This window comes from Homarus americanus, unplaced genomic scaffold, assembly GCF_018991925.1.
Source record: "Homarus americanus isolate GMGI-L3 unplaced genomic scaffold, GMGI_Hamer_2.0 scaffold24143, whole genome shotgun sequence".
Taxonomy (NCBI): Eukaryota; Metazoa; Arthropoda; class Malacostraca; order Decapoda; family Nephropidae; genus Homarus; species Homarus americanus.
In genome coordinates, this window is record NW_024713349.1 from 316,306 (window position 1) to 328,263 (window position 11,958).

The following is an 11,958-nucleotide window of genomic DNA, read 5'->3' on the forward strand; positions in this document are numbered from 1 at the left end:
CCAGGAATCATTTGTTTGTTCATATTTTTTTTTACTATTACATTCAGAACGGAATGTTAGAGGAAATGTGTATAACATCCTCAGGTAAGGGACATTATAGCCAAGAATACTCACAGGTGTGTAGTTCAGGATCCCAACACTGCCGAAGCTGCATTAATTTCATTGAGTTTCGATACTGACTCTTTCGGAAGGAAACGCACATCCGGAGTTTTAATCACCCTCTTCCGTCGTGTTTACAGCCAGAGTTTAAACATTTTTGAGCCACGAAGAACACTGCACCACAGCGCTTAACGGGGAGGTGTGGCGGTAACATGAACTCTTTTTTTTTTTTTTAATTCTGGTTATAAACACGACAATCCCGTCAACGGAAGAAGGTGATTAAAACTCCGGGTGGCGACAGACTTCATGAGGTGACAATAGTACATAGACACAGAAATAACTTTCGTTATTAACCTATTTCAGAGGACCTGAAACTTGACCTCCCATTAACATTCCTTGTGAGACGAATAAAGCACCAGTAACCACTACTACCAGCGACTACCACCACCACCAGCAGCGAACACGACCAGCGACTACCACCACCAGCATCAACCATTACCACCACCACACGCAACCACCACTGCCATCACCAGCCACCATCACCTCCAGCAACCACCACCACTAGCACCAGCGACTACCATGATGGGTTATATATTTCTCCTACTGGTATTAGGAGGTTGTAGCGCCAGGGTGGGTCCTAGCATACACTCACCCACATATATAATGCTGCATACTCTCATACACTGCAGCTACCTTCCCTTTACGGTGAGTCACAGGCTACTTACGTATTGTCAACCTGTTAAAACATATAACATAAGCTGAGGGAGGATATTTTCCACTCAGTATACTGTATTTGTGATGTATAAATTCCTATACAATTTATTCTCCCTGTAATATAAGTAAAGGTGTCTTATTCACTGTGTAGGTTAATTAATAATAAATAACCACATGCCGTTTTCTATAACCAGAGTCAAGACCATATTTAATTTACACGTTAAAGACAAATAAAACAATATGTCTTTATGTTAAAATCTGGTTAAAATGCCGGATTACATATCAACGAATTCCCAAACCAATTAACCTCGTATCGGGAAGAGATATTTGATGTCTTAGGATAATCTATGAATTTCGTTACGTCCGTCGACCTCTACAAACGTTAATTTGTTTTGTATTCCAATTTCAATTCAAACTGAAGTAAATAATTGAGAGAGAAAGAATAAGATAAAAAATTAGATGACATACAGTACTTAGTTAAGGTCAATGTTATTGTCTATTATTCCCTCTTGAACCTAACCTCATATATCCTAACCTATCCTAACTTAACCAAACAAACCTCACCCCTAACCTAACACAACCCAACCTAAACCTAACCTAATCTAACCTGGGATAGACTGATTAGATTAGACTGGCTCACATTACATGCAGTTGATGAGGTTAACTGTGGTATTAGCTGTGGTGTTAGCCGTGGAGTTAGCTGTGGTGTTAGCCTTGGTGTTTCCGTGGTATTAGCCGTGGTGTTAGCCGTGGTGTTAGCTGTGGTGTTAGCCGTGGTGTTAGCCGTGGTGTTAGCCGTGGTGTTAGCCGTGGTGTTAGCTGTGGTGTTAGCTGTGGTGTTGATTTTTTGTTTAATATAACATAGTCCATCTTGTTGCCCAGCTGAGCGTGAAGGTGCTGGACAGAGTGGAAGAACAGGGTGTAGAAGGGGAGAACCTACTGGAGGAGGAGAGGGCGAAGGAGATGCCGTGGGAGTTACTGCTGGAGTCGTCGTCTTCGTCGTCGTCAGAGAAGGTAGTGGAGGAGACTCTCAGGGCCCAGGAGACTCTCAGGGCCAAGGAGACTCTCAGGGCCAAGGAGACTCCCAGGGTCCAGGAGAAACTCAGGGCCAAGGAGACTCTCAGGGCCCAGGAGACTCTCACGGCCAAGGAGACTCTCAGGGCCAAGGAGACTCCCAGGGCCCAGGAGACTCTCAGGGTCCAGGAGACTCTCAGGGCCAAGGAGACTCCCAAGGTCATGGAGACTCCCAGGGTCAAGGAGACTCCCAGGGTCCAGGAGACTTTCAGGACTGACTGCAATAATACAAATGACTGTTGCCTTGATAATGGGTAAGTACTTGCTGTTGTGTGTGTGTGTGTGTGTGTGTGTTTTGAGGTTACATCAGACCTCTAACTAATACACCTGGTGGCTGGGACACGTTAATTAGCTAATAATAACATGCCAGAGGAGTGATGTGGATTAGGTGTTTAACTTTATCAAAACAACAAAAACAAATAAGGAATATGTCATAACAAAAACATTTCCACCTCTTCATTTTTTTATTAATTATATTTTTGGATCACGTGAAGGTTAACCATCCTAACGCTACGGGGGAGCGGGGGGGGGGCGGTTATGTTAATGTTAGGTTAGGTTATGTTAGGTTAGAATTAGGGTGATTAATCTTCAGGTGAAATAAACTAGGGTCTACAGTAATTCAATAACATTCTATCGTTAAACTTCTCCCGTGGACGTGTTCTCCACCGGCTCACCAGGACACAGTGTGTGGACACCTACGGCGGCCGGTGTGAGCTGAAGGACTACATAACCAAGGACTGTGACTTCGAAATCAGAAACGTCTGTACAAACCCCAAGTGTTCCTGTTGTGTAGGTAACTGTCTAAAAATATCAAGTTCAGTGGCAGTAAAAGTTATCACATGTTAGTATTATCTACTTTGAGCGTCTGATGTTTGTTGAGTCCGGTTGGTACTTCTTATTAGAATTGTAAATAAACACAGCAATGGTTAGCAGTTGTTGATGTTATAATATTGCTGCGCTTCAACAATTAAGGTCTTTAACCCCGTGTGTACGATGTTGCCTTGGAGCTGAATAAAACCGTCTGGCGTTAACCAAATAAAATACGAAAAGTGGCGTCTCTGTAGTGAAGGGACAAACATAATTCAAGGTTAGTAATTGCACTAGTGATAGACTAGTCCATCAACAATTCAAAAAAGAGTTTTCCTGGCATGACTCTCCTTTAAACGTTTTATGACTGTGCAGTAGAACATGTAATTACAGTATTTTCTGAACACATATCTATGTATAATTTCTTCAAAAACTTCATTGTTGATTTTAATAAGTAGGGAATTTAAAAGAAAAATCTCTGTGGAATTGATGTGACAGTTTTTGATAATAGATGTCAACACATTTAAAGACTCTACATGTTCTGTTATCTAATATACTGGTTAATGGTAATGATTAGTCATTACTGTGAATCAATAACTGATTGACCAAATCATACTAAAACAAATTATTTCAGACTGTGAGAAGGATTACGAAAATTCCGACTGTGCACAACGTGGAGCGAGCTGCAGGAACTACTGTTGGACAAGGGAATACGAGAACCGCTGGGCATCTTGTCACAGTCGAATATGTCGGTGAGTGTTAGTATGTTAGTCTGTCCATCCTACACCCATGAGCGCCACACCATTCTAGCTGTATCACACTGGAGTCTTCTCATTATGACTCAAGTTGGATACTCGCTCAGATTAAATATAGACATTATCAAATATACCAGAGTTTGTCCGGGTACTGTGGTGTTCTGTACTAAAACTAATGGTGGAAAGTCCTTATTGAATCTCTAGACTATGGATACCAGTTAGTTTTTACTGTTAGTATGAATATATAAGTCCATCTGAACATCAAATACGAGAATTGTCTGCATTAAATAACACATTGTGAATTCCTCGTAGATGCTGCCACCAATGTAAACTAACTCCCGCGTGTAGAGAAGGTCCCAACCCTGGCTACTGCTTCGGTAATAGGTTCTACTGCTTCCTCTCCAACAACTTCTACCTGAGTACAGAGGTGTGTCAGGACCAGGAGTGTGCGTGTTGTAAGCTGTGTATGGGTGAGAAGAAGTGTCTTGATGTGGACGGCTACTGCATCAAGGCCAGGCGATTATGTCGGGTGGGTTACGTAGCCTTCCGGTGTGGCTGCCATGACAACAAGAACTGCTGGTGCTGTGTGCCAAGTAAGGGTCACTTTATACTGTTATTTAACCTTTAGCAAGATCTGTGTAATATTGCCATACATCTGTTGCAAATATCGAGGATACTTTAATGATTTGATAAACGTAATGACACACCAAAGCTTCATTGAAAGACGTTGTAATATTCACTCGGATAATAGTTATATCATGCGAAACGGGATCACCTTTAAGGGGCTGAAAACATGATGGGAAAAATTCTGATCCCTCGAAACAGTGTATTACATTTATATTTCATTTTAACCTCGGTTGATTGGGTAGAAACAGGAGAGCAATTGTGAACTTAATCTCCTCCTTTATGTCCGGTAAAGTTGTAACAATTTGTTCAGTAGACTTAAACATATAATCCATAAATACTCTAGTGGTCTAATACAACACAAGTATTACTCACCAGGCAACCAGATAATGTTAATAGTAACTCTTGTTATATTTATCACTTAATAAGTGAGAAATTAAAAAAAATCGTCTTGACAATGTTACCAGTAATATATTAGCCATCGTGCTTATATTATTTTCTTAATTTACAGAGAAAAAGATCACCAATTTCACCTGCCGATAAGTGGCCAACTGCGGCTCCTGCCACCACACTGCTGCCACACTCACTCTTTCACTCACTCTCCTGTTTTATATCCAGTTCTCTCAAGATTTTATCTTTATATTCATCTCCCCAGGAGTTCACACATTAACTCTTAACTTTTGATCTCCCCGGCCTAGACTTTTCACTTTCTGGCAACATTGAGTCGTGACTTTCCTGGATACTCAACCATCATTTCTTTTGTGACTATTCTTCAAATTATTCTATTATTTTCCTTTAGGATTGTTCAGGATAGTGTGCATATTTGTACACTTTTCTCCTTATTTAAGTGTCAACTTCAGGACGAAGACTCATTATTTTTCCTTTAAAATATTTATCAAAGGTCAAGCAACCCCAAAACAAACATTTTGAGGTGATTTTACTGTATGTAGACCAATAATTAAACTGAGGCTTGGCATTAATATAACCTTGAATAGGTACTACACAATGTTTTGTTTTTCTAGAAGTGATATTTGGGCATTTTTGGTCATTTCATTGGGTCACAAGTCACAAAAATGCCTAATTTGATGGTTATGGTACATTACACTGCCATGGGACGTGGTACAGTGATATATCCGTACAGTGATATAAATAGTTTTAAAATTTATACCTTATGAACCTGTTAAAGGGGTCAAAGATCATCAAAAATGAATAAGCTGAGATTTGGATCCCATAAATACATTATATTTCTACCAGTTTACCTGACACTCGGTAAAAGATGCTTTAATTCAGACTTCAAAGATCAATTTAGTTAGAACAGTATTTATTTTCCCCTCAACATTTTGCAGAGGTAACCAAAGATTCACCACTTTAAATTTTGTAAGGGGAAAGAGGGAGAGAGACCTATTACACCTTCAAGTAAGATATTGAACTGACATGTGATCTTACTTCAAATTTCCAACTTGATATTTTTTTGTGTCTTACATTAACTATTAGTGAGAGAAACAAACAAAAAATAAGTATGTTACTTTTATTCTTAGTCTTGTTTTGATAATTGTAGATTGGTTATACAATTTACGAGTATTTGTTTATTTACGTAGGAGTACAAGAATCCATTATCCATAATATCAATATCCTGTGTTATGATGTCTACTTATACATATAGTCCAGTGAATAACTACTATTGAGTCATGACCTAATTATTAGATGAATGGATGCAAAATACTTGAGAAATGAATAAGTCGCCTCTAACTAGCTCAAGATTCATATACATATAAAATTGTTACCAAGTCAACTCAACTTTCCACGTAGGTCAAGCATGAGTTGACTGAATCAGAATATATTTGAGTAATAAAGAGTTGAATGTATAGGGTGTCCCATAAATATGACCCTGCCTTCCTCCCTCCCTGCCAGCCTGCTTGCTCCCTGAGACACTGTGAGGTGGAGGAAGGCAGGGAAGGAGGGAGGCAGGGGGTGGGCAGGGACACTTTACTGGGTCACTATATTTCAAGCAATTTCATAAGTATTCCATCAATAGCATCTGCTCCTATTGTATCCAGTCACCGAGCAATATAGACTTTGCTAGTCGCTATAATCCACTTCACCTACCAAAACGCATTTTATTTTACCATGGTGTGCACTGGTAACCAAATCAGAGCAGTTTATAAACATCGGAAACCTTGAACATGGCTAAGAGATCAGATGAACCAAGAAGAGTTTTAATGTGGCTTTGGGAATAATTATACAAAGAACATAATAAACATCACATTCTAATTGTTGTGTTCATTAACCTTCTAGATGTATTGATATCAGTAACCAAGGGCAGGTTAGTTGTGTGCCGGAGACAGAGAGAGAAAATAACTCAGAAGTATATATTGTCATGGTAATGCTGAATTAATACTCAAATAAAATGCTCAGAAAAGATCAGATTTCACCATTTATAAGTGATGTTAGGACCTCAAGGCTTGAAGAGGAGGCTGTATCTGACCCCGTTCACAACTGGGTCGACTGTGGGTGCCCGGGCGTAAATAAGCGATACTTGACAACAGAAGTGTTGCATATACACAAAAAAAAAACATATTACGGCATTACTGATAAACTTGAATACTCTTTGGCATCACCAGTATTGAATAAAATTTGCCGTCCTAAATACAGAAAAAATATATAACTAGAAAAATACAAAATAATTCACAGATTAAATAAATAAAAAAATAATGGTGTTACTTGATTCGTATAATTCATCCCATGGTTAGGTTAGGTTAGGTTAGGCTGGGTTAGGTTAGGTGTTTAATTGTTTAATCATCCCTTCAGATAAACTGGATTCAACAAGGGTATCTGTTCTTCAGGTTAGGTTAGGTTTAGCGTTTAGTTGTTAATTATCCCTTGAAATAAACTGGGGTGACTATTCTTCACCTTTATAGTACTGCACCACAACACAACACTAACATCTACTTTATATTTTGTTAATTAATTGGTAATTTAACACAACTCTATACATCAGTCTACCATTAGTGTATCAGTGTTCAAGCGTTATCCTTCATACCTTAATTAATTACCTGAATAAATAACAAGGTAATTCATCTATCTTAAACTCGATTACATAAGAGTTATATCATACGGGAAAGCGTAATACCAAAGAAACTTTTATTTAGCAGACTATATAGAAATGAAAGTCCGGTATATCGAGGGTCCGTTAGATGTGAAACCTCCATCTAACGAACTATGTATAAAGTCCGTTATATCGAGGGTCCGTTAGATGTGAAACCTCCATACAACGGATTAAATACCGAGAAAAGTCCCTTATATGGAGGTTTCACGGTGTTACCCCCAAGAACAAGGGACACAAGCTCTTCATCGTCGTAGTTCATGTTCTTACACACTCAGGGTCGATGAAGCTCATTCGTGGTCTTGTTTAAGTTGATGGCCAGAGGAGAGGAGGGAAAATATCTGGGTAATGTATTACTGTTTAATCCAAAGTCGAAACATAATGAAAATACTACTACTACTGCCACTACTACTACTACTGCTGCTACTACTACTACTACAACTTTTTTTTTTTTTAAACGTGGTCTCCAGCCTCCCCCAATAGCCACACCTCCGCCACCATTTAATTACCATAATTTTAAAAATCCTAATACATAAGAAGCTATCCTATCTATGTTAAATTAGTTGAGCCGCAGATCTATACGGCATTCAGTGACTGTAGCCTCATAGTCAATATCTGCAGCAGTTGTCGGAGTTGGGACAGAAGCTCTCGTTCCCCTGAGGCAGAGCAAAGCCGACCGAAGGAGAGAGAAAGACAGTCGACATCTCATCCAGGCTGTAACATAACTTCTGGGCTGCTGCTTCTGTTCGGAGATCACCTCCGCGAGTCTGGCGTAGAAACATCTTGCACTTGGTCCCATCCCACCAGAGGTTGTGAACATTAGAGGAGTGAAGCTGCCTTGATCAACGTTTTGAATTCTCTCCCCATATTCCCTTCTCTTGTCGTTCTCGTTCCTCCTATGTGCAGCATCGAGAGCTAGGTTACGGTGACATGCGGCCATGGGATCACAAATCCTGATGTCGAAGAAAGCTCGCTGTCCCCGCGTTCAGAATCCTTGAGCACTGACGTCCACACGGGCTTCGTTAGATGTGTTTGAAGTCCTGTGTTGGAAGATCTCACCATCCAATGGAAGGAGGGTCGGTTCTACCATGACATCCCGGCAGATTTCCTTTAACATATTTGCTGTGAGGTCCCTTACCTCGTCATGCCTCATGCATATGAAGCCCCCTCTCTTGCACACCATGGCGTGATCACCATCATAAGAAGAGCCACACAGGCATTGGGAGGGCAAACCTTCTACTGGCCGACCGTACCTTAGAGCAATGGCATCTGTATATTCTTGTTTATTAAGACTGAAACCATTTGCCCTTATTGGTAACGTAGTTAACCGGTTCGAGGCGCCCACCTCCTGCACTATAGCTACTTTTTTTTTCAAATTTTCTGGTACCTGCAGCAACAGTTGCTGCAACTTCTCATTTTGGCAGTGCTGTCGATCTGTCCTAATGGACCTACGAATCTTATTTACTTCACTGGTATCCACTTCCCCGATTGCATTCTGGGCTATTATGTGGTCCGTGAGGGCTGCCGTGAGCTTAAGTGAATTTTGATGTTCAGTGGCAGCAATCTCCTCTGGATTTGTTAGTACCATCCCTCCCAGTCTTGATGGAAGTGCAAGAAGTGCTCTTTCTACTGGGGTTAAGTCAGGGTGTTTCACTAATTTAGGAATGAAATTGACAATGATAACTTCTTCCAGAGGGTGCAGGAGGGGTCCGATATCAGGGAGTGTAAGCATCAGGTAGTTCAAACGATGCTTGACTCCATGGGTGAATGCAGCAAAGGCCGCATGTGGCTCTGTGTTAGCAATCTCAGACAGAGCTTGGATTTCACTATCCCACTCATTCACCTTTCCCCCTACGTACTCGGTCTTGAAGTCCGCAATGCCAATTACTGCGCCTAGATGTCTTTGGCCGTCGTTGGTTATTTTGACCTCACTTCCGCCAAAAACCTCCATTGCCCGTTCATAATGTTCTGGCTCCACGATGAGGAAGGACTTGCTGGTGTTTGGGTGATACCCTATTTGTGGACCTCGCCATGTTACCAAGTCCCACCACTTTTTGATGCACTCCACTTTTCCTGCTCCTGTAAGGTCATCAGCTTATGCTACTTGTTTGACCCCAGTTGTTTCAAATTTTATTTCTTGTTGGAGCGCTAATAGGCCAATTGCATACATTGCCATTGCAACAGCGTCCGCCTGTGTTGATCCCTCGGTTGACTGTAAGGTGGTATCACCTCTTAGAGCCTTGTGGTTTACTCCTACTACTACTTCTACTTTTTTAATGTTGCCGCCATCCTCCCCTAATAGCCACACCTTCGACGCCATCTTATTACCTTAATATTAAACATCCTTATACATAAGTAGCCATCCTAGCTGTGTTGAGTTAGTTGAGCCGCAGATCTATGCGGCACTCAGTGACTGTAGCCTCATAGTCAATATCTGCAACTGTTGTCGGCTTTGGGGCCGAAGCTCTCGTTCTGCTGAGGCAGAGCAAAGCCGACTGAAGGAGAGAGGACAGTCGACATCTCATCCTGGCTGTTACATAACTTTTGGGCCGCTGCTTCTGTTCGGATTTCACCTCCTCGAGTCTGGCATAGAAGCATCTTGCACTTGGTCCCATCCCACCAGAGGTTGTGAACACCAGAGGATTGAAGCTGCGTTGATTAACTTTCTGAATTCTCTCCCCGTTTTCCCTTATATTGTCGTTCTCGTTCCTCGTGTGTGCAGCATCGAGAGCTAAGTTTCGGTGACATGCGGCCATGGGATCAAAAATCCTTATGTCAAAGAAGGCTCGCTGTCCCCGCATCCAGAATCCTCGAGCAATGGCGTCAACACGGACTTCGTTGGATGTGTTTGAAGTCCTATGTCGGAAATTCTCACCCTGACATCACGGCAGATTTCCTTCAACATATTTGCTGTGAGATCTCTTACTTCGTCATGCCTCATGCATATGAAGCCCCCTTTCTTGCACACCATGGCGTGATCGACATCATAGGAAGAGCCACACACGCATTGGGAGGGCAAACCTTCTACTGGCCTACCTTCGAATCTTGATTACATCACTGGTATCCACCTCACCTGTTGCGTTCTGAGCTATTATGTGGTCAGTGAGGGCTGGCATGACCTTAACTGAGTTTTGATGTTCGGTGGCATATAGGAAACCTCTCAAGAGTATAAACTAACTTCTTTTTCTTTACCTATCTTTAACTGAAAATGAAGGTAGAGAGAAAAAAAGGCAGGTAACATTTCCTACCTGTCCCCTAGAATAATTAATTACCATTTGCCCTTGACGCCCCCCACCCCCCACCAAACCACCACACCTGCATACACACTCGTACATATGATCTATAGAAAGGTAAATCGTCAACAACTAAACTTGAAATAAAATGTTAATTGGTGAAGTTAATCTTGCCAAGCTGCCAGGAGACCATGACAAATGTCCCCTAATTCTGACAGATATTCTGAATGATTCGTTTATCCGCAACATAGGGAAATGGATGTGTGTGTGTGTGTGTGTGTGTGTGTATGTGTGTGTGTTGTTACACCGTCTCTTAATTTACTTAAATATCCAGGTTCTAGGCGTAACCAAACAAAAAGTGAAGTAAATTAAAAGAGAATAAAAATAAATAAAGTAAACCTTTAAGAATTTAATTAATTAAATATTAACACAATAAAGAGCCTCGTAGGCTGTCACAACAAATTGATTCACCATCGAAACTTTTAAGACACAAATGATACTAAACATCGAAACATCAAAAGAATAAAAATAAAGCATTGGATTACGTTAACTCTGCATAAACATATAAAAACTAACACTGAAATTAACTAACGTGAAACAACACTGAATTACTTGAATACAACTAAGCAAATACTGATGGACACAAACAGAGACATAAATAGGTACTCACATAGATATACCACATTGGTGGCGACAGGAACAACACAAATAAATTAAGTTTAAGTAACAAGTGACACTCAAAGGATGTGGACTGTATGACAAGAGGACTGAACTGACTCAAGTCAGTTGGTGGGTCCTATATATAAGGTCGGCTCCCGCCACGCGACCCGCCGGTGGGTCGTTTAACGATGCAGATGGTCGTTAGAGAACAAAGAATGCTGGTTACAATACAAAATAAAGAAACAAGATGGGCTTGAACAAATAATGACAGTTAAAACCTTAACAGCACAGGGTAAGGTGAGAAACCTCTCAAGAGTATTAACTAACTTCTTTTTCTTTACCTATCTTTAACTGAAAATGAAGGTAGAGAGAAAAAAAAAACAGGTAACATTTCCTACCTGTCCCCTAGAATAATTAATTACTATTTGCCCTTGACGCCCCCCACCCCCCTACCAAACCACCACACCTGCATACACACGCGTGCTTAGGATCTATTGAAATGTAAATCGTCATTAACTAATCTTGAAATAAAATGTTAATTGGTGAAGTTAATCTTGCCAAGCTGCCAGGAGACCATGACAAATGTCCCCTAAATCTGACAGATATTCTGAATGATTCGTTTATCCGCAACATAGGGAAATGGATGTGTGTGTGTGTGTGTGTGTGTGTGTGTGTGTGTGTGTGTGTGTGTTCTTATTGACACTCCTTTATGACTGTTCCTTGTCCTTCTCTCTCTTGCTCCTTTAATTAAAATGTAAACAACATGTGTACCTGTAGCCTGAAGTAAAGAAGCACCAACACGAGACATCACAAGGATCTTACACACACACATAGAAGGATATAAACACAAACTACCTGTAGAATGTGATGTTTAATCCAATTAGTGTCT

At 40.8% G+C, this 11,958-nt stretch overlaps 1 protein-coding gene across 1 annotated transcript; it reads left to right on the top strand.

Moving 5' to 3' along the window:
• Positions 1-612: 612 nt before the first annotated feature.
• LOC121871861 lies at positions 613-6,328 on the top strand. Its single transcript, XM_042374427.1, has 6 exons — positions 613-804; positions 1,696-2,141; positions 2,565-2,680; positions 3,329-3,446; positions 3,762-4,042; positions 4,585-6,328. The coding sequence occupies exons 1-6, from the start codon at positions 679-681 to the stop codon at positions 4,614-4,616; spliced, it is 1,119 nt and encodes a 372-aa protein (XP_042230361.1). The 5' UTR covers positions 613-678; the 3' UTR covers positions 4,617-6,328.
• The last annotated feature ends 5,630 nt before the right edge of the window (positions 6,329-11,958 follow it).